Source organism: Haliotis asinina, chromosome 4 (assembly GCF_037392515.1).
Source record: "Haliotis asinina isolate JCU_RB_2024 chromosome 4, JCU_Hal_asi_v2, whole genome shotgun sequence".
NCBI classification, from domain to species: domain Eukaryota; kingdom Metazoa; phylum Mollusca; class Gastropoda; order Lepetellida; family Haliotidae; genus Haliotis; species Haliotis asinina.
This window is the reverse complement of record NC_090283.1, coordinates 12,423,674-12,446,625: the sequence shown is the minus strand read 5'-3', so window position 1 is coordinate 12,446,625 and position 22,952 is coordinate 12,423,674. Positions and strand designations below refer to the sequence as shown.

Genomic DNA, 22,952 nt, shown 5'->3' with positions numbered 1-22,952 from the left:
GCTCTGAATTCTTACTATAATTCATTCATTCATTGTAAAATTCCGACTGATACAATAAACTGGCTGAAGTTCTGTTAAACCAGGGATAATCTACAAAGTATGTACTCTATATTGTCTCCCTGGTTAAACACAATTGAAGTTGCACTGGGAACGAGCCAAGTCACTGTGTGCATTGGAGCATGACGAGGCACACATTAATTAGTACAATTTAATGGTAAAGAAAGCAAGCCAGTGACCAATCCCTGTTGTAGAGTATCCCTAGTATCAATTAATTTCAAGAAGGTAATGGTAGTTTTCTACATTTAACCTTTCCTTAGAAATCTATAGTGTTGTATTAACCATCGGCAATGAAGTATGCCATGATATTCCGCGCACCTAAGTATATCCCAAAATGGCATCTAAAATCTCTTATTTTTTTTTATTTTACTAGAATAAACATGCATGATATTTAGTAATATACGTTTTACTGATGGCTGTAAGATTAAAACATTGTATTACACCATACGGTTGACCTTTCTGATGTCCGCTAATCCTGCACAGCAACTGTCTCGCACTACATCCACCAGGCGATCTGATGTGTGGAAGCCACATTATTTAAAAAGCCCACTTTTTTCATTCAGTTCATATTTTTCGAGAACTAACTTGATAAACAGAAACTGGGTAGTAATTTTTACAGTATACTGAATATTTATGGATAGGAAAGTTTTCTTGATTGCATATCGCATGCAAGTTCAGGGCAGAATTAAATAACTCTTGTAAAAATAACTTTGTGCAATGTACATCTTCCACATTTAGTATAAAGCATGAATGAAGTAGTACATGTTTTGAGACCAACCGCCAGTTTGTATAACTTAAGGTGAACTCTTTCAACAGTAACAAGATTTTTATGGACCCCACACCTCACAACCATACAACAGTATCGATACAACCATAACATCTTATTTCTGCTTCGTGGATCCGTTTTGGATTAATGTTACCCTGTGTTGATGTGTATCTGTGTGTTTTGTGCTTGCTTTATGGATCCATTTTGCAGTTATGTGACGCACTGTTGATTTCTTGTTAATGTTTGGATATGAGTGTGTAAGTATTCTTTTGACCTCTCTATATTCATATACCCCTTCTTGCTATTGCTTATCATCCAAGGGCACCTGGAATATGAGTACCAACCAACAGATCGGTGTCGTTCTTCTGATCTTCCTTTTTTTATCACTATACATGTTTTACAGCTTTTCTAAATATGGACATGATGCCTCACTAAACCACTATAAATATTACACTCCAAAATCCAACAGTATTTTGTGACCATTCAAAAATGAAAATGTCTTCTTTGTCTTTGGATGGATTTAATGAACATAACACATGACTAAGTTGAAAATAACATTGTTGAATTGTCACGGATTACACGACAGAGTAAAGAGAAGAGAAATGTTCAGATTTCTGAAAACAAAGCGTGCTTCAGTCTACTGTTTACAAGATGTTCATTTTACCAAAGATATGGAAAAGCAAGTTATGGATGATTGGGGCTGTAAAAACTGTTATTTTAATTTTTTCCAAAGTAACGCTAGATCTTGTTTTCTAAGTAGGTAGACTATACACTTAATGAAGTGCAAAGAGACTATAAAGGCAATGTCTTAACTGTGGAGTTGACTCAATGAAACCACAAAATAGCCATTATGAATCTCTAGGGCCCAAATATTGACAACCCCAACTTTTATGACGAACTTGACTCGATAACATGTGCCCTTTACAAGGAGCATGTAATTGTCTGTGGTGATTGGAATGTACTGCAAGACTATTTTGTAGATGTTAAAACTACAAACATAAAAACAGTGTAAAAGCCAGAGATAGAATCCTTCAGTTGAATTTGAAAGATGAATTTCATCTTCGAAATTCTTGGCGATAAAGACATCCTGATGAAAAAAGATATACTTGGAGACAACCATCCCCACTGAAACAAGTTAGACTTGATTATTTCTAGGTCTCCCGCAATATCATTCCTTCTATAATTGATACAAAAATAGTATCTAGTTCCAAGTCAGACCACTCTCCAATATCAATTTCCCTTTCTTTAAATGATTTAGATAGAGGTGCAGGGTTTTGGTAATTTATTAACTCTCTCTGAAAAGATGTAACTTATGTTGACTTAGTTAAGAAGACAATGTCAGAAACATGCCTTAGATATAAAATAACAGAGAACAACAACAGCCAATTTGTTATTGATCACCAACTTTTTTTTAAACCTTGTTATTACTTATTCGTGGAGAAACTATAAAATAATCTTCAAATAAACCCTCAACAGAGAAAAAGAAGAAAGAGTGTTGATACAGAATATTGAAGAAACAACGGAAGTTTTGGAAAAAACAAATGCTCGCAGACTAAAGCTACCTTATTGGAAAAAATCAATGACCTTAATAAAAAACTAAAAAATCTAAATAAAACAAAAACCCAGGGACAAATGGTTAGGTCAAAGGCTATTTGGACCGAAAAAGAGGAAAAACCTACCAAATATTTTCTAGGCCGTCAAACTAGAAACTTCTTAAAATCATTCACTTATTAAGAAAGTAATGACGGCAAAACTCTCACAAAACAAAAGGACATACAGGATGACATTAAATCGTTCTATTCCAAACTATACAGAAACTGAATGACATAAGCAATGTAAACCTTGAAGAATTATTGAAAAAATTTAATGTTCCAAAGTTAGACGATGCTACTTCAGCAGCGGTGGAAGGGCAACTCAAATATCATGAACTGGTGGCTGCACTGAAAATTGTGAAATGTTTAGAAAATGATAGAAGTCCTGGATCGGCCGAATTCTTAAAGTTCTTTTGGACTGATATGAGTAAATATTTAATCAGATCTTTAAATATGTCCTATATGAGAGAAGTATTATCTGTTTCACCGAAACATGGACTTAGAATGGGTATACCTAATGGAAACAAGACTGAATTGTGCTTACAAAACTGGAGACCTATCTCCCTATTATCTGTTTTCTACAAATTAACTTCAGTGTCAGTACCCAAAAGAATAAAATCATTGCTTGTTAAATTAATAAACGATGATCAAAAGCGTTTCATGTCAGATATATATATATCGGGGGGAAATTACTAGTATTTCACTAGTTTACGACCTAATGAAAACTCGCCAAATTCCTGGCCTTCTTTTGCTTATTAATTTTAAAAAAGCTTTTGATACAGTAGCTTGGTCATTTATTGATAAAACACAATCCTTTTTCAACTTTGGCGAATCATTTCGTAAATGGTTCAGAATTATATATATCAAGTTATTGAATCAAATGTTCTTGTCAACGGCTATGAATCGGCTATGAATTCAAAGAGTTTGTCGCCAAGGGAATCCACTTTCTGCTATATTTTCATTTTGTGTACAGAGATACTAGCAATAATGATACGTAACAATAACAATAAAGGGTATTTTGTTAGGTAACATTAAGTATTTGCTAAATCAATTCGCTGATAACACAACATGTGCATTTGATGGTTCAGAACGCTGCCCCTGTGCAGCATTTACTTTTGCTAAACTCTTTTGCCAGATTTTCCGGTTTAAAGGTTAACATTGACAAGACACGTCACAAATGGATAGGATCAAAAAAGAGATGGCAAACAAAACTATGCTGAGACTTTAATCTAAACTAGGACCAAAGTGACTTCAGCCTTTTTGCAATTACTTTTTCTCTACATTTATAGTGAGTAAGTGAGTGAGTTTAGCACTCAGGAATATTCCAGCTATATGGCGGCGGTCTGTAAAAAATCGAGTCTGTATCAGACAATCCAGTGGCCATCAACAACATGAGCATCGATCTGCGCAGTTAGGAACCAATTACGTGTGTCAACCAAGTCAGCGAGCCCGACTACCCGATGCCAGAATCAACTGTAATACGCACTGACATGTAATATTTAACTTAGGCTTAATTAGAGTTGCTTCCCTTAGTTCTAGGTTGATTACCTCCCTTTTGCCAAGTATGTTTTATGGGGTTTTTTTAGCTATTAAACTATGTATCAAGACACAAGTTGATTTACAGTGTTACAGTATTCATTCTTCATATTCTTGGGATAATTATCCCATGGCACTGTCAGTATTTTTTTTGCATTCAAATAAAATATGCATCTCGGTAATTTGTGAGGTTCTATATAAGTGGGGTAATGTTATTCAGTAAAAACATACTTTCATGAGGCTCATTATAAGTGGGCTCATCCATTCATGGAATTTATCAATGTTTATGAAACAACTCAGAACTGTCATGTTTATGAAACAACTTAGAACTGTCATGTCATTTTGACATCACACAAATGTTTTAATTGAGTGATTCTGAAGGTGCTCCATCAGTTAAAGACTCTTCTTTATGGTCATAGAAAATATGTCGCCCAGACCCTCTGCATTTTCATCTTAAGGCTAGACCAATTATATTTCTTGTTTTACATATTTTTGCCTAAATACTCATGATCACTGGCTGAGTATTGTCCAGATTAGGTTTTTGCAGACGGCTGATAGGGATGAGAGTAACATTAAACTAGTTTGCGCTGAAGCAAACACTATTCAGACCAACAAAGAATTCAGATCAAATAGTGAAATATTTATGTAGAGAAAAAGTAAAAAGAAAGGTAAATTATCCTCCCAAACTGTGTTCCACAGGTGATGTTGCTTAGGCAGTAGATTTTGTGCAATGCCTTGATGTCATGAACTTGATAGTGTCACAGTGCTATGACTTTGTTGCACTGCAAGTCTGATGGTAGTACAGTCTTGAGAGATGTAAATTTCTTATTGAAAACTAATGAAGAATGATTTTTGATGACAAATAGAATCTCATCCTTGTGTCTGCTGACACAATTATGTGAACACTTTTTGATGAAGTTAAAATATCCTCAGCAAGCCTCAGGTATATGTAACTTTAACATCTCGCTTTCATGTCATTGATATCAGTGGACACTTGGGAGAGATTCTCTGTATAGCAACAGAAATGTATAGTTAATGTTGTGTAGGTCACAAGTTGAATATTTAGACACTAGTATTAGGCCTAAGTATAAAGTCATGATGCAAAGTGTCTTTTTTTACCATTAAGTCATGTGATGACAAATTCCTTATACATGTACCTTTAAACTCAACACATTGATGAAGTGAATTATGATTGAAAACATTGTCAAATTCATGTTGTTATTTGTGCAAGCCAGGTTTATTTGGACTTGCTAAAACGTAGGGTCCAGGGCTTCCCAAGCAATAAATCAACTGAAGTAGCTAACATCAGTTAAGTTCATTTGGCACAAGATGTTTTTGTCACCGAGGTCCTTTGGTGACCTCAGAATCTTTTTATTGCTGAAAAAATGAAACTGTTTGCTCTTTTGGCTATTGTATGGCTTTTTGATATAAGTTGTATGCTTCTCCCAAGATTAATACGGTCTGCTGTACACCACTTTGTAGCAATGTTACTCAAGCACGTAGTCGACAGATGATACGACTACAAAAAGTGTTGAAAAGTTTACAACATGTTTATCAAATGACTTTCAATATCCATGCATTGCATGCGTTATATCATGACGCCTTGTGATTGTTAGCAATACAGCTTCTAGGCAGAGAGTTTGGTGGTTACTGTGGCAGTGGGTAATTTTTTTTTCCATTTGTCAACATCTTGAAAGGGGTGAAATGGAAACTTGTTAAAGTGTCACTGACCAATGAAATTAAAGTATTTTACGTGAAGGTTGATTCAATCATTGCCTGTTTCAGCTCCAAAGAAGTGCACAGCAGCAGACACTGAAGAAGGTATTACTTTATCATATTAACTCAACAATATTAATAGTGTGCAGAATCAATTATCTCACAAAATCTATTAACTGTAAGTGTGTTGTGTTTAAAGTTTGCTTACACTCAAACTAACTGAAATTGTTGTTTATGATTTTTAGGTTGCTCTTAGTGAAATGACAACAATACATTGTAGTGGGATATTCATGCATTTGTTAGTTACTTACTTGTGAGTTGTAGAAGAGAGTGACTCCGAGAGAAGATGCTATATGGTGGATTTCCCTTGGCCTAGACAAGGAAGGATTTCAGCTAAAATTTGTGTCGGATTTTGTTGGCAAGTATTTTCATGAACTTGTCTCTCAAATACAAGCTGAAGCACAAAACACATTAGTTTTGTGAGTAAGTTATGTGTTCATCTGTATGTGCAACGTTTTTGCAGAGAGGAATGGTCACTGTTAGGTTGGAACTGCCTGATAGGAGTGGGTTTGTATCCACTTATATGAGGGGAAAATATGCTTGAGTTTCTTCTGTTTCAGTATACTGGTATCGTTTTAATATTTAGTTCACGTTCCAGTATATCATTGTTTTCATTATACTAGATACTCGAAAAATTGTATTTGACTTCAGTAACTATAGAAATATTCACTGACATGTTGATCCAAAGAGTTTATCCTTGAAGTTTGAGAACTGTTTAAACTTGCAAATCCTTTTATTTTCTGTCACTATACCACCTCTCTGCTTGATATGTATATTGCCTTTATGCACTTCAGGCTTTGGTGTGTTTGCGACGAAGAGCTTTGGAAAAGGGGATTTTCTATTGGAATATCGTGGCAGTCTCATTGACATTGAAAGGGCAAAGCAGTTAGAAAAAAAACATGCTAAAGCACGAGAGGGTTGCTTCATGTTTTATTTTTCTTTTCAAGACAAGAAGAAATGGTAGGTCTTAGAACAATATATTTGTAAGCTGGAAATATGGCCCACTTTGTGCCACATGTCATATCTTGAGCAGTTGCCAGAAAAAGAAAACCTGACTCATAGGCATAGTGGTGAACTTGAGCTTTTTGACAGTTTGAAACTGTATTTAGTCTTTTGAGTTACCATGTCAACAAGTTCCATTTATTTTTGTTTTAACTGTGTATCCTTCCACCCTTGCAATATTTTAATTAACTTAGGCAGAGGTACAAGATTTTGAGACAAGTTTGTTACATGGATATACAATATTGCCTAAAAGTTCATTTCCTTTACACATTGATATTGTGTGCAACACACCACTTGCACCTGTAAAATACATGTAACACAGGACAAAGTTTGAATTGAATTTTACAAATAGCTCTAGCATTGCATTAACAAATTTTTATGACTTTCAAATTAGGAACTTTACCAGAAGTGATGGTAGGGCGGGATGAACTATAGGTTTGACTGGTATTTCTTTTGTTCATTTTCATGTTTTGTTTTTGTATTTTTCAGTATTTCAGAATATACTTAATGTATTCTGCAGAAATTTAAAATGGTTGTCACTTTTGTTAACATTTATTTTTCAAAGTTTAGTATGTCTATATTCATTTTGAGTCTTTTTTCCTAAATGAATGCTTAAATGTATGAGTGGAGAGTGAATTTCAACCCCCCAAAATAATATATTAGGTAAGATATAATGACAAGCTATTGGTGTTGCAGCATTGGTTGAAGTTCAAACAGTGCAGTATCCTGAAAGTAAGTATCAGTGATCAAATAGATTTGCTTACCCTGTACCTCATTTAGCCTGCCAGCATTCTCGATTTCAGCATAGATGCAACAGACGCCTATTCGTACCTAGGACGAATGGTAAACGATTTTGGGTCCAAAACTGAAAACTGTCTCATGAAGCTCATAAATCATCAAGGACAACCTCATCTCTGCTTGTTTGCCACCAAGGACATTGAACCCGGAGAGGAACTACTCTATGACTATGGTGACAATACCGTAAGCTGGAGAAAGCAGGTAAGTGCTGCCAGGTTATGATTTACAATTTGACTGTACATGTCTTCATTTAAGCATGAGGCAGTTACTAAATATTTGTGAAACATATTAAACCATTGCTGGAGCTCTGCACAATCTGATGGCTGAAGAAAGTCTGATGGGATTCATCTTTTATAGTGAGTGATCTTTTATCTTTGCATACATTTAGTTTGTTAGCAAGTGTGATGGGTTCACACATTTTCTAGTTCATGCAGAAGTGTGATGGGTTCACACAGCTTTTAGTTCATGCACAAGTGTGATGGGTTCACACATTTTTTAGTTCATGCACACGTGTGATGGGTTCACACAATCTCTAGTCCATGCACAAGTGTGATGGGTTCACACTGTGATGTTCTTAATAACCAAGCATTTATTTGTAATACTGAAGTTAGATGTAATGAAGCTTTTGACTGGTAGTCTTGAGAGATATATCTTTAGACATCGGTTCGATTCCGATCAAAGGCAAACACATCATCTTATTAACTGCATGTAAATTTCTTTTGTGATTTAATGTCACTTTTTTAGAGTCAGTGCCATTAATACAAATGTTTTCTAACAGCAAGTTAAGTTTATCCCTTTATACATTTTTTTTCATGTAATATTGATGTTACTGAGATGCCTTTACTTAAATATTGACTGACATGTTACACTTCTTTAAGAAATTACAGATAGGTCAACCAGGTGTATAACACAAGCATTAATTTTGTTGGTTAAGTTCCTAATGAGTCTTTCAGAAATTCTCTTTACTATTATGACAGTGGCATGTCCATCAAAGGTTAGGGTTGCCTTTGACATTATTGTGAAATCAGCAATTTTACAAATGAGAACATGTGTTGCAGAAAATATCCGGCAGTGAAGAAGCGCTCACCCAGGCTGGCAAGTGCTATAAAACACATACATTTATGTTGTTTGACGTTTCTTCATTTGCTTTTAAAAACATTATTAATAGTTGTACTTGTTAATGTGAAGTTACCAATGTATCAACTTGGACAAATATGCCATAGTTTCCTACACACACATCTATTTTCATTTTCAAAGTTTGTTTCTTCACCTCCAATGATATGATGAAACATACAGTTGCAGTTTACCTTTGTTCCGTGTTATTATCCCCCCGGCATGTAATGCAGGGGTGATATAGTCAATGCCTCATTCGTCCATCCATAATCATTTTGTTTCCGGAGCATAACTCATAAACCGTTTAATACTTTTAGACCAAAATTGATAGATACAGTAATCTGAACGTATGGTTGTGCCTTTTGCTATTTACAGATTTTTGGCATTTTTATAATTTTTGTTATTCCATGGAACGTTTTGGTCTTAGTCAAATGGTGGGGTTTGTCCGTTTCCAGGGCAGAACTCTCAAAAACCATTCAATATTTTTCTGCAAAACTCGATAGGTATACCGGTATGAGTAAGAACCTGTAGTGGTGCCTTTTGCTATTTACTGGTTTTTGCGATCTATTGTTTTCTCAGTTTCCATGGAAATGTTTGGACTTAGTCTGAAAAGTAATAGATGTGTTTTGTTTCCGAGCAAAACTCGGAAACTTCTTAATGTCTGTCAGCAAAACTTGGTAGATATGTGTGGCAGGCCCAAAATAGTGCCTTTTCGTATATACAAGTTTTATGTGATTTATTGTTTTCTTGGTTTCCATGGAAACATTTCGGACTTAGTCTCAAAACGAAGGGATGGGCTTCTTTCCCGGAGCAGAACTAAAAAAAAAGTGTCCAATATTTTTCTGCAAAGCTTGGTAGATATGTGTGGCAGACCCCAAAGTAGTGCCTTTTGGTATATACAGGTTTTCGTGATTTATTATTTTCTCGGTTTCCATGGAAATGTTTCGGACTTAGTCTCAAAATGGAGGAATGGGCTTCGTTTCCGGAGCAGAACTAAAAAAACAGTTCAATATTTTTCTGCAGAACTTTGTAGATATATTAATCACAACCTAAAGTGGTGCCTTTTGCTATGTATAGCGTTTTGTGATTTATTATTTTCTTGGTTTCCATGGACACGTTTCGGACTTATTTTCAAAACAGAGGAACGGGCTTTGTTTCCTGAGTAGAACTCAAAAACTTCTAAATATCTTTCAGCAACACTTGGTAGATTTGTAGGCAGACCCCAAACTCGAAAACCATGTCATATCTTTCAACAGATCTTGGCTGATGTATGAGGCAGATCTTGAAATGGTGACTTTGGCTGATCACAGATATATGGCATTTATATTTTTCATGAATTTCATGGAAACAATTCAAACTTAGTCTAAAAAAAACCAATAACTAACTGTGAGATGATTTGTCAAACATGTGGGGGTCGGGGGGAAATGTCATCTTCTGATGACTCTTGTTTGTAGGGTTATCCTACTGGTCAGTGCATTGTTGTTTTAAGTATAACTAGTCCAGCATAGTCTATAGGAAAGCTACAGTGTACACACAGCTATCATTACATAATTATATGCGCTTTAGTGTCCAGCAGTACACCATCAGCTAATCTTATCTGTGTTATGAGATTGTTGAGGCAATATGCACTCACAGGTAAGGCAAAGGTGTGCATAACGTTAGTTGTTATGTTTTATTGTTTCTTATAAGTGACAGTTGATACATATTTATATGAATAATAATTGAAAGGAAGTGTCTGCAAATCAAAGTTCCCTGTAAGACTGCAGTCTGCAGGTTTTTTTGTTGTGTCTTAAGAAATGTTTTGTTTTTTGAATGCATTTATTTACATATATTGTCTATTTAGTGAAGACTATTGTGTATCGAATATAGCCAAAATCAATAGTTTCATTGTTATTAGTGCCAAAGTTAAACCTTTTACATATCTTGTAAAATGTGAATTGATGGTAATTGTGTACATATTGACCCATGCATTGTGTTATTGTCCCCAACAGTATTTGCAGATATCTTTCCTCCAACTGTCATTATGAACTTGTGAAATGTTATTTCACTCCTTGACAACATTCATCTAGATTTTGCTGCATATTTTGCAGGTTTTCATTGTACTGTTTGATGATAAGGAAGTTTTTTGCAGAGTGTTTTTTCTTGATTAGAGCAAATTTGGTCACATAACTTAGATTTTCCTCACACTTTAAAAAACACATTCAGGCAGAAATACTGTTTACAGTTTTGTATTCAGTGCAGAACTACTGTCATATCAATTCAAATTAGTCAATCATCATCTGTCTGTCATTTGCTTCTTAATATCTGTTTGTAGTGATGTTCATTGCATATAATCCACTTTGGGGTTTTGTTCTTGCAATAGGGTAAGTTTAGCTCTATGACCATGCTCTAAATTCTCTCAAAGTTTGTTTCAGTGTACTGTGAACATAATCTCCTCAGAGAAGCAGAATCCTTGTATACATGTTCCCATAAATGATAAAGCTCCATATTTTTTAAGAGGTTTGAAAACTTCACATCCTCTACTCTCTGATATTGCTTCAAGTGACATTTTTTATGTGTGCAATTAAAGTAATGAAACTCAAAATGTTGAAGTTATTGTCAGTGTGGAGTAAATTTGAACTATTCCTTGCAAAGTTACCAGGTGTGTAATATACATTTTATAACTTTTGAACTAAAGTATTTATATAGTGCTCATTCACTACAGATACTGATGATGACAATCCATTTGATTTGTCTGATGTAGATGATCCTACCTACTATCAAGATGAAACTTCCAAAGGTAAAGGTCATAGCTGAATATTATTTAAAGCTGTATGAATAAGAGTGAATGTCTATGGTTTTTGTAATATTTCATCAATGTTAAAATTTAAATCTGGGTGGTATATAGAGCACCTCACCCAAATGACTACTGATATCAGTTATATCAACAAGAGTTGATAAAGTTTAAAATATGCGTAGCATCTTTCTCCTGATCATTTGTGACGTCATTACGATTTTGTGTCACAGTATGATTTGAAGGACATCACTACTGTTGATGATGCAAAAAGAACAATTGCATGCAATATTTCTACATGTCAATACACAGTGAAAAGTTTTTCCTGGAAACTAATGCCATTTGATAATGATTTTCAACCATTCAGATTAAGGAGCACGGTGACTTTTGGTTTACAAGACAGGATAGTATCTATGATGCATTAATATTCGCCAAGCGCATGAGTTATGTAAAACAGACACACAGTGATAACAAAACGTTTCAAATATTTGATGAGTGTCACATGGTTACTGAAGTAATATACTTTGCGTTGTGTTTTATGGATAGATCTTTTGGCATGGTTAGCACATCTTGTCTGCAGGTGCTGTGCGAGTGGTTCCTAACAGGTTTTCCCAATTTAAGTCACAGTCACAAGAAAAGAGTATTATGTTTCCATTATTGTTTATTGTAAAAACTTGTATTGGAAGGTTTGATCCTGTCATATACTCAGAAACAAACAGTCCTACGTGTTTCTTCCCCTCCCTGTCTACCTAAAACCTGCTTAAATACAGTTAACTTTTGATTACATCCACCCCTTATACCTACTCCCAATAAAACAAAACCTACTTATTCCTATACTGATTCTCCCTCTTCACAGTCTATCACAAAATCAATACAATATCCCCAGAACAATAAACAATGAGTGGAAAAAGAATTTGGTCTTGATTCAAGACTCTAGAGTGGCAGCTAGGTAACTTACCCGATATGGGTAGTGGACGATTGGCAGGGTAGGCTTATAAAGCTTACATTGGGCCATTGACAGGGGAAATCCTGTATTCGGCCAATGCGCACACTCTTGGCATTACTTTGATATACTTTCATTCCCTGAGATGCTCATAAAACTATATTTGATTAAACATTTGTTTGGCTTTACTTTGACGTCATCTGTCTGTTTTTTAGTGCAGGTTGTTTTCTTTCAGATTCTGATGCAGCTTCATCTGTGGTGCCCGTCACTGGATCAGTAGGCAAGTAACCTCCTTACAGTTACTGTTATAACATGATTAACATTTAACATAACAATAGTTTCAGTCGTTCATATATTCATATTCGCTTATTAAAATCTGTGTCTATCTATGATCAGATTCTTATTAGCTTCTCTCTTTTACCAAAACTACATGTGCAAGTGAAACATCAGACATTTTCACTGAAAGATATATGTATGTGTATGTATAGCGATATAAAAGGTCAGTGTCAGAGGGAAATACACTGCAAAAATAATTGTCATCAAAACAGGTGCTCTTTGTAATATTACATTTATAAAAATGTTTATTAAAACATTTTGATTTTAGGGTTTAGTATTGATGTTTTGGGCTATGAAGGATCACAGGAATAGGGTACATTATTTTGAAGTGAAATTGATTGAAAGGTTCTGTCTTTTCAGATTCTGAATGCAGATTACTTTCAGTGTTTATTTAGGCACCATTGTTACAATGACCTCACTTGCCTCAGTGGTACAGCCTATTACAAAAGTCAGAATCCTGCTCTCTCACTTTTTAACATATTTTAGTTTATATTGACAGCAAAGTCCAGGGGATTTGAAGAGACGGTTGACATGGATTCCCTTCCAGGAGATGAAATACCAAACGAAGAAACATGTAATAATATTCTTTAGGAAAATAGGTGTTGCCACATTTAAATTCATCGATAGTTGATGCAATATATCTGATCACCAAGAGAAAGCATGTAGCTCAACATTGTCAAGTATACCGTCAGGAAATATATCTGATAATATGACTAAATGTCCATTTGAATGATGGCAGTAATTCATAGACATCAGAAATTTTTTACATCTTCAGCTATGTAGCTAAATGTAGTTAAAGCTAATGTGCCATAATTTTGTATTGACAGCAAAGTCCAGGGGATTTGAAGAGACGGTTGACATGGATTCCCTTCCAGGAGATGAAATACCAAACGAAGAAACATGTAATAATATTCTTTAGGAAAATAGGTGTTGCCACATTTAAATTCATCGATAGTTGATGCAATATATCTGATCACCAAGAGAAAGCATGTAGCTCAACATTGTCAAGTATACCGTCAGGAAATATATCTGATAATATGACTAAATGTCCATTTGAATGATGGCAGTAATTCATAGACATCAGAAATTTTTTACATCTTCAGCTATGTAGCTAAATGTAGTTAAAGCTAATGTGCCATAATTTTGTATTGACAGCAAAGTCCAGGGGATTTGAAGAGACGGTTGACATGGATTCCCTTCCAGGAGATGAAATACCAAACGAAGAAACATGTAATAATATTCTTTAGGAAAATAGGTGTTGCCACATTTAAATTCATAGATAGTTGATGCAATATATCTGATCACCAAGAGAAAGCATGTAGCTCAACATTGTCAAGTATACCGTCAGGAAATATATCTGATAATATGACTAAATGTCCATTTGAATGATGGCAGTAATTCATAGACATCAGAAATTTTTTACATCTTCAGCTATGTAGCTAAATGTAGTTAAAGCTAATGTGCCATAATTTTGTATTGACAGCAAAGTCCAGGGGATTTGAAGAGACGGTTGACATGGATTCCCTTCCAGGAGATGAAATACCAAACGAAGAAACATGTAATAATATTCTTTAGGAAAATAGGTGTTGCCACATTTAAATTCATAGATAGTTGATGCAATATATCTGATCACCAAGAGAAAGCATGTAGCTCAACATTGTCAAGTATACCGTCAGGAAATATATCTGATAATATGACTAAATGTCCATTTGAATGATGGCAGTAATTCATAGACATCAGAAATTTTTTACATCTTCAGCTATGTAGCTAAATGTAGTTAAAGCTAATGTGCCATAATTTTGTATTGCCAGTAAAGTCCAGGGGATTTGAAGAGACGGTTGACATGGATTCCCTTCCAGGAGATGAAATACCAAACGAAGAAACACGTAATAATATTTTTTAGGAAAATAGGTGTTGCCACATTTAAATTCATAGATAGTTGATGCAATATATCTGATCACCAAGAGAAAGCATGTAGTTCAACATTGTCAAGTATACCGTCAGGAAATATATCTGATAATATGACTAAATGTCCATTTGAATGATGGCAGTAATTCATAGACATCAGAAATTTTTTACATCTTCAGCTGTGTAGCTAAATGTAGTTAAAGATAATGTGCCATAATTTTGTATTGCCAGTAAAGCCCAGGGGATTTGAAGAGATGGTTGACGTGGTTTCACTTCCAGGAGATGAAATACCAAACAAAGAAACAGGTAATACATTCTATTGTTGGATAAGCTTGCCAGAAGTTGTTGAGTCTGTTGTAACAAATTCAAAAGAATTGATAAAACTACACTTTTGGAGAGAAAAAAATGTTGTTATCCTTTAAAATCACATGCATGTATTAAACTTGTGCGGAACAAAATCGGTGAAACCACAATTTTAATTCAAAGAATTGTTGATACGACAGGACACCAAAAAGAAGCATCTATTTTGTTATAGAGTTTGCACTACCTACCATAACAAATAACATTGTTATGCATGGAGGGAAATCCAACTGTTAAGCCTAAACTTTCATTTCTTCCGTTACATTTTCAGAATTCAGATGTTGTATATGTGAGAAGGTATTAAAATCTAAGAGTGGATATACTGTTCATCAGCAGATGCATTTGAAGTCAAAAGGTACAAACTATTTTATTATCTTTCTAAAAATCATAAGCAACAGACCATTGAGCCACGTACCATATCTGCTAATATTCATCAGACTTGTTTGGATAATATGTTTATAAAAATTAGATGCTTAAGCAACACATTTTTCATGTTATTATCAGAGCTCATTAGCCAAAACATCCTGTATGTTATAATAATTATTGGTCAACACATCCTACATATTATCAGTGGAAATTTTGCTTTTTTATTGTATTCGTTGTGAAAAAAACCACCATGAAATATGCAACTGCGATAGAAGTAAAAAGATACAAATTTTTAACCAATACATTACATCAAATACCAAGATTAATAGACACATATTATCATTAGACCTATGGGCCACACATACATGTTATCAGCAGACCTTTGGGCAACACATACATATATTGTCAGTAGACCAATGGGCAACACATACACATTATCATTAGACCTTTGGGCAACACATAAATGTTATCATTAGACTTTAGGCAACACATACATATATTGTCATTAGACTTTAGGCAACTCATACATATTATCATTAGACTTTAGGCAACACATACATATATTGTCAGTAGACCTTTGGGTAACACATAAATGTTATCATTAGACTTTAGGCAACACATACATATATTGTCAGTAGACCAATGGGCAACACATACATATTATCATTAGACCTTTGGGTAACACATACATATTATCATTAGACTTTAGGCAACACATACATATATTTTCAGTAGACCAATGGGCAACACATACATATTATCATTAGGCCTTTGGGCAACACATAAATGTTATCATTAGACTTTAGGCAACACATACATATATTGTCAGTAGACCAATGGGCAACACATACATATTATCATTAGACCTTAGGGTAACACATACATATTATCATTAGACTTTAGGCAACACATACATATATTGTCAGTAGACCAATGGGCAACACATACATATTATCATTAGACCTTTGGGCAACACATAAATGTTATCATTAGACTTTAGGCAACACATACATATATTGTCATTAGACTTTAGGCAACTCATACATATTATCATTAGACTTTAGGCAACACATACATATATTGTCAGTAGACCTTTGGGTAACACATAAATGTTATCATTAGACTTTAGGCAACACATACATATATTGTCAGTAGACCAATGGGCAACACATACATATTATCATTAGACCTTTGGGTAACACATACATATTATCATTAGACTTTAGGCAACACATACATATATTTTCAGTAGACCAATGGGCAACACATACATATTATCATTAGGCCTTTGGGCAACACATAAATGTTATCATTAGACTTTAGGCAACACATACATATATTGTCAGTAGACCAATGAGCAACACATACATATTATCATTAGACCTTTGGGCAACACATAAATGTTATCATTAGACTTTAGGCAACACATACATATATTGTCAGTAGACCAATGGGCAACACATACATATTATCATTAGACCTTTGGGTAACACATACATATTATCATTAGACTTTAGGCAACACATACATATATTGTCAGTAGACCAATGGGCAACACATACATATTATCATTAGACCTTTGGGCAACACATAAATGTTATCATTAGACTTTAGGCAACACAAACATATATTGTCAGTAGGCCTTAGGTCAACACATGCATATTATCATTAGACATTTGGGCAACACATACATATTATCATTAGACTTTAGGCAACACATACATATATTGTCAGTAGACCTTAGGTCAACACATGCATGTTATCACTGGACCTTTGGGCAACACATATATATTATCATTAGACTTTAGGCAACACATGCATATTATCATTAGACTTTAGGCAACACATACATATTATCATTAGACTTTAGGCAACACATACATATATTGTCAGTAGACCAATGGGCAACACATACATATTATCATTAGACCTTTGGGCAACACATAAATGTTATCATTAGACTTTAGGCAACACATACATATATTGTCAGTAGACCAATGGGCAACACATACATATTATCATTAGACCTTTGGGTAACACATACATATTATCATTAGACTTTAGGCAACACATACATATATTGTCAGTAGACCAATGGGCAACACATACATATTATCATTAGACCTTTGGGCAACACATAAATGTTATCATTAGACTTTAGGCAACACATACATATATTGTCATTAGACTTTAGGCAACTCATACATATTATCATTAGACTTTAGGCAACACATACATATATTGTCAGTAGACCTTTGGGTAACACATAAATGTTATCATTAGACTTTAGGCAACACATACATATATTGTCAGTAGACCAATGGGCAACACATACATATTATCATTAGACCTTTGGGTAACACATACATATTATCATTAGACTTTAGGCAACACATACATATATTTTCAGTAGACCAATGGGCAACACATACATATTATCATTAGGCCTTTGGGCAACACATAAATGTTTTCATTAGACTTTAGGCAACACATACATATATTGTCAGTAGACCAATGGGCAACACATACATATTATCATTAGACCTTTGGGCAACACATAAATGTTATCATTAGACTTTAGGCAACACATACATATATTGTCAGTAGACCAATGGGCAACACATACATATTATCATTAGACCTTTGGGTAACACATACATATTATCATTGGACTTTAGGCAACACATACATATATTGTCAGTAGACCAATGGGCAACACATACATATTATCATTAGACCTTTGGGCAACACATAAATGTTATCATTAGACTTTAGGCAACACAAACAGATATTGTCAGTAGGCCTTAGGTCAACACATGCATATTATCATTAGACATTTGGGCAACACATACATATTATCATTAGACTTTAGGCAACACATACATATATTGTCAGTAGACCTTAAGTCAACACATGCATATTATCACTGGACCTTTGGGCAACACATATATATTATCATTAGACTTTAGGCAACACATGCATATTATCATTAGACTTTAGGCAACACATACATATTATCATTAGACTTTAGGCAACACATACATATATTGTCAGTAGACCAATGGGCAACACATACATATTATCATTAGACCTTTGGGTAACACATACATATTATCATTAGACTTTAGGCAACACATACATATATTGTCAGTAGACCAATGGGCAACACATACATATTATCATTAGACCTTTGGGTAACACATACATATTATCATTAGACCTTTGGGCAACACATACATATATTGTCAGTAGACCTTTGGGCGACACATACTTAATATCGGTAGACCATTGGGCAACACATACATGTTATCAGTAGACCATTGGGCAACACATACTTGTTATCAGTAGACCTTTGGGCAACATGTACATTTTATCATTATACCATTGGGCAACACATACATGTTATCAGTAGACCATGCGTGTGTGCATGGACACCACTGAGTTCGGTAATTTCATATTCTCCAGACATTTAATCCTTTTTCGTCATTATTCAATTTTGGATATAATATGAGACACTCGTTACATTGATGAAGTGATTTTAAAAATAATCTGGCCCTAATACGCTTTCATACTTCAGATCTCCAGTTGCAATTGATTTGCCTAGGTGCATGGAATTACAAGACGGCATCGTGTATTTTAAGTTGTTCACTGGTCACAAGGAGTGCATGATCTGATGTACCCTCAATGTTTGTTCAATTTTCCCAGAAACCCCTGGAAACAACCTATTTATCTTACCCAACACCTCAATGTATGTTTTGAACTTTTTGAAGCATGGGTATCAGATCATACACTTCAGCAAACCTGTGTGATTAGAAAGATTTGAATTGCTGTATTTCACGCAGGTATTGCCTTAGCAGTGTAATTCTCTTCTTTATATTCACACAGATTAGATTTGAACATTTTGTCAAAATATATATATTGGAATGCGAGCCGAATCATTTTGTAGCCATCACTAGATTCTGCAGACGACACAAGAAAAAACAGATTTATTTATCTCCCTTCCATCAACTTGAATTTGCAACACATCAGTAATTTCCATGCATCATACATGATTCAAAGTTATTCAGTGTTAAAAAAGTATGACCACAAAGTACGGAATGAGTTGCCATTAGAAAAAGACATTTAAGATAAATGTACATAGGTAGCCCAGTGGTCTCTTAATGGTGGTATATATAAAGTGATGATGATGATGATATGTACGATGTGTTTCTCAGTGGTCTCCTGATAAAGATGTATGTATGTGTGAAGCTGATCCAGATATGTCCTGAGGACTTCTGTACATTGTTTTGTATTATGTTCTTTTTCAGGTGCATACCGGAAGCCAGAGCGAAGATGTCCTTTCTGCAACATATCGCAAACACGTTTGTCAAGACACATTGCTCTGCAGCATAAGGATATTGCAGAAGTAGCTGAAGCTTTGAAATTTGAAAAAAATTCCAAAGAAAGAAATATGCTATTTGACAATTTTCGGAAGCGTGGTATTTTTGAATTCAATAAGACTCAGGCACTGGAAGACGAGCCAGCTTTTGTATCAGAAAGAAGAGGACAGAAAGATCTTGTCTGTTGCACTTCGTGCAAAGGCTTTTATAGTCGCCAGCTTTATTATAGACATAAGGCAACATGCATGAAAGACAGTGCAATTTTGCCAAGCTCAGTATCTACAGATGCACTGCAACTAGAAGAGAGAGCTACTGCCAATCAGGATATCTTCATTAAAGAAGTATTGCTGCATTTCCACTCGGATGATGTAGGAAAGACATGCCGAACTGAACCTACAATAGTTGCCATAGGCAGGAGGCTTTTTCAGAAGAATTTGAGGAAAATTGAAAAGACAATGGAGACCAGAAAGTCAGTGATGAATGATATGAGGCTTTTGTCAAGGTTACTTATTGCATTTCAAGAAAAATCACACAAGCAGATGACAGCAGAAGATATGTTTCGACGAAGGAATTTCGCTATTTTGGAACAGGCTATTGAGGAGGTAACAACAAATGAAGGGCGTCTAAAATATGGCTTGAAAAATTCGCTGTTCTACCTACTGCGACAATCAGCCAACATCTTAATGTTGCAAGCATTTGGCGAAGAAGAAGATGGCAGGGCAAGTGACATCGAGAAATTCATTCATTTGCTTGACCTTAACCAGAATGTTCTGTTTGGAGATGCCGCATATTCTATCAACAAAAGTAGGCAGGAGAGACTTCGCATGCCGGAACAGCATGCGAAAGAAGAAGAAGTCACGAAGTTAAGGAATCATACCCTTTCTGTCATCAAACGATTAATGTCTGAGTATGAAATTATTGGCCGCAATGAGTATGTCACTCTCAGGGATTCTGTATGTTGCAGAATCACCTTGTTCAATGCCCGTCGTGGTGGTGAGCCCTCTCGACTCAAGATCAGCAACTTAGAGGATGCGTTCGCCAATCGATGGATTGATGACTCCAGGATTGAGCAGTTAGAGCCATGGGAAAAAGAGCTGTTCAGTGAAATGCTGGTAGCATACCAAACTGGGAAAGGCAATCACTTAGTTCCAGTCCTGATACCTAGAGACTGCGTCAGTGCCTTGTCCATTCTTACTGACAAAGACAAGAGGAAGGAAGTTGGAATTCTGGAAGGAAATCCATATGTGTTTCCCAACACACAACAGTCTACATTTCATGTTCTTGGTTGGGATGCCATTAGGAGTATGTGTGATGCGGCTGGTGTCAAGCATCCAGAGTTGTTAACAGCTTCGAAGCAAAGACGCAGAATAAGTACAATATATGCCTCACTTGAAGTTCCTACTAGTGAAAGGGAATATTTCTATAAACATATGGGGCACAGCAAGGGTGTCAATGAAGGCGTCTACCAGTACCCTCTGCCAATTCAAGAAGTAACCAAAGTTGGGAAACACCTACTTCACATTGATCAAGGTGTGTATGACTTCAGCTAATAGCTGACTTAAGTGACTGACAAGTAGACTTTGTAGAACCATGCAGTGGCTGTTTCCATACAGTCAGTGCACCATATTTTCAAAATTACTATCAACAGTGACAGTTCTAGTTAACAGTTAAGAGTGTATGCAGAATTGTAATATGTGTCATACGAGTTCTAAGAATATGGAATGGAACTGTGATTCTATTAAAAACAAAACAGTATTTTTTTAATGGAATATTCAAGTTCATGGTAAATGATTTCATATCAGCCAAACTGCATATGCATTATTGTTGAATGTTTGAACTGCAGATTGAAAAAGATTCATGTATTTACTGAGGTTCTTGAATTCCATCTGTTGCCTCCATGAAAGAAACTAAGAAACAATCATCATAAGAAATTTGGTGCCACATTTGGTGCAGCTAAAGATTTTACAGGTGAATTAATTGCGAATAGCCATGTGCATTTAATTAGAAGATAGCAAAATATACTTGGTTTTGAATTAGATCACTACACTTCATTCAATGAATTTGAATTTGTCATTTTGATGAATATGGAATTTCTATTTCATACAAATTCTTACAAATTATGATTAAGTATTATGAGTTTTGGAACTTTATTGATACGACAGTTAAAGTTTGGCTGTATTTTCATTCCTCAAGACTAGCCAAACCTGTATCAGCCTTGAAACATCTGTGACCAATGGCAGTGATATGATTTTTTAAATCAGGTGATGCACCATCGATGTCTCAGCCGACAACAAGGAATATTGATATGGCCGCAGTTGAGTGTGAAGAATCTGTTGAGGAGAGTGGCTCAAAATCTCATTCCAAGGAACAAGAAGATGTTACCAAACGTTTCAAGTGGACGGAGGCAAGTACAAGACTTGTCCGAGAAGAATTTGCGGAGTGGATATGTTTGCCAAGTGGCAGTTCATTACCGAGTAAGTCAGTGCATTTCAATTTTGTTTGTTTTTAGATTTGTAGGTTCAATGCATAGTGAATGCAAAGATTGCCTACATTTGAAACGTAAAGCTGAAATTGTCCATTCCAAAAGAAATGTCTGCTTATTAATTGCTTTACTAAATTCTCAAGTCTGAAAAACTACCACATCTTTATCCTAACATAACTGGCCCAGCACTGCAAGAAATGGATTTACATAATGTAGGCATCAAACAGTTCCAATTGCATCATACTTACATATTTGGGGAAATAAATGACTGAGCCAGTTATGTGATGATTACAAATTAGCAAAATCTTTAAAGTGACAAATGTTTATTTGTAGTTTTAAGTCTTCAAGGTAGGGAGTTTGGGAAGGATTATTGGACTAGAACCTTAGTGGTGAAACTAACTACAATTGAATATTGCTGTTTGAACATATTTTTGAAAACTTTGTTATGTTTCAGAAAAGGAGACCGTTCTGGCTTTTCTGCAGATTTCCAAGCTTGAATGTTCATATGTTCAGCTCAGAACAAAAATTATGAATGAACAGAGGAAACAACAGGAAAGGACAAGGAAGAGATGGCAAGCATTTAGAGAATAAGGTTGACATCAGACAACAAGTGTTTTCTGTGGTATGTTATACCTGGGATTTCACTTTCCCAGATTCTAGTACTTTTGAGCAGGGGTTGAGCCCCATCTGTGATTTCAACCACCCTTTTAAAGTGAGACACCTTACCATAGCCCTCTAAGTCAGCAGTTATACTTACTAAACAAC

At 35.1% G+C, this 22,952-nt stretch overlaps 1 protein-coding gene and 1 long non-coding RNA gene across 2 annotated transcripts; both read left to right on the top strand.

The window, feature by feature from the left end:
- The first annotated feature begins 5,698 nt into the window (after window positions 1-5,698).
- On the top strand, window positions 5,699-6,608 carry LOC137281287 (uncharacterized). The gene is made up of 3 exons (XR_010956721.1): window positions 5,699-5,772; window positions 5,992-6,085; window positions 6,522-6,608. It is a non-coding gene; the product is annotated as an uncharacterized lncRNA (long non-coding RNA).
- A 4,776-nt stretch (window positions 6,609-11,384) lies between these two features.
- LOC137281286 (uncharacterized) lies at window positions 11,385-22,881 on the top strand. The gene is made up of 12 exons (XM_067812450.1): window positions 11,385-11,419; window positions 12,592-12,636; window positions 13,192-13,266; window positions 13,520-13,594; window positions 13,848-13,922; window positions 14,176-14,250; window positions 14,504-14,578; window positions 14,832-14,906; window positions 15,232-15,315; window positions 19,634-21,235; window positions 21,967-22,179; window positions 22,642-22,881. Exons 3-12 carry the CDS (start codon window positions 13,224-13,226, stop codon window positions 22,776-22,778), a joined length of 2,454 nt encoding a protein of 817 aa, XP_067668551.1. The 5' UTR covers window positions 11,385-11,419; window positions 12,592-12,636; window positions 13,192-13,223; the 3' UTR covers window positions 22,779-22,881.
- The last annotated feature ends 71 nt before the right edge of the window (window positions 22,882-22,952 follow it).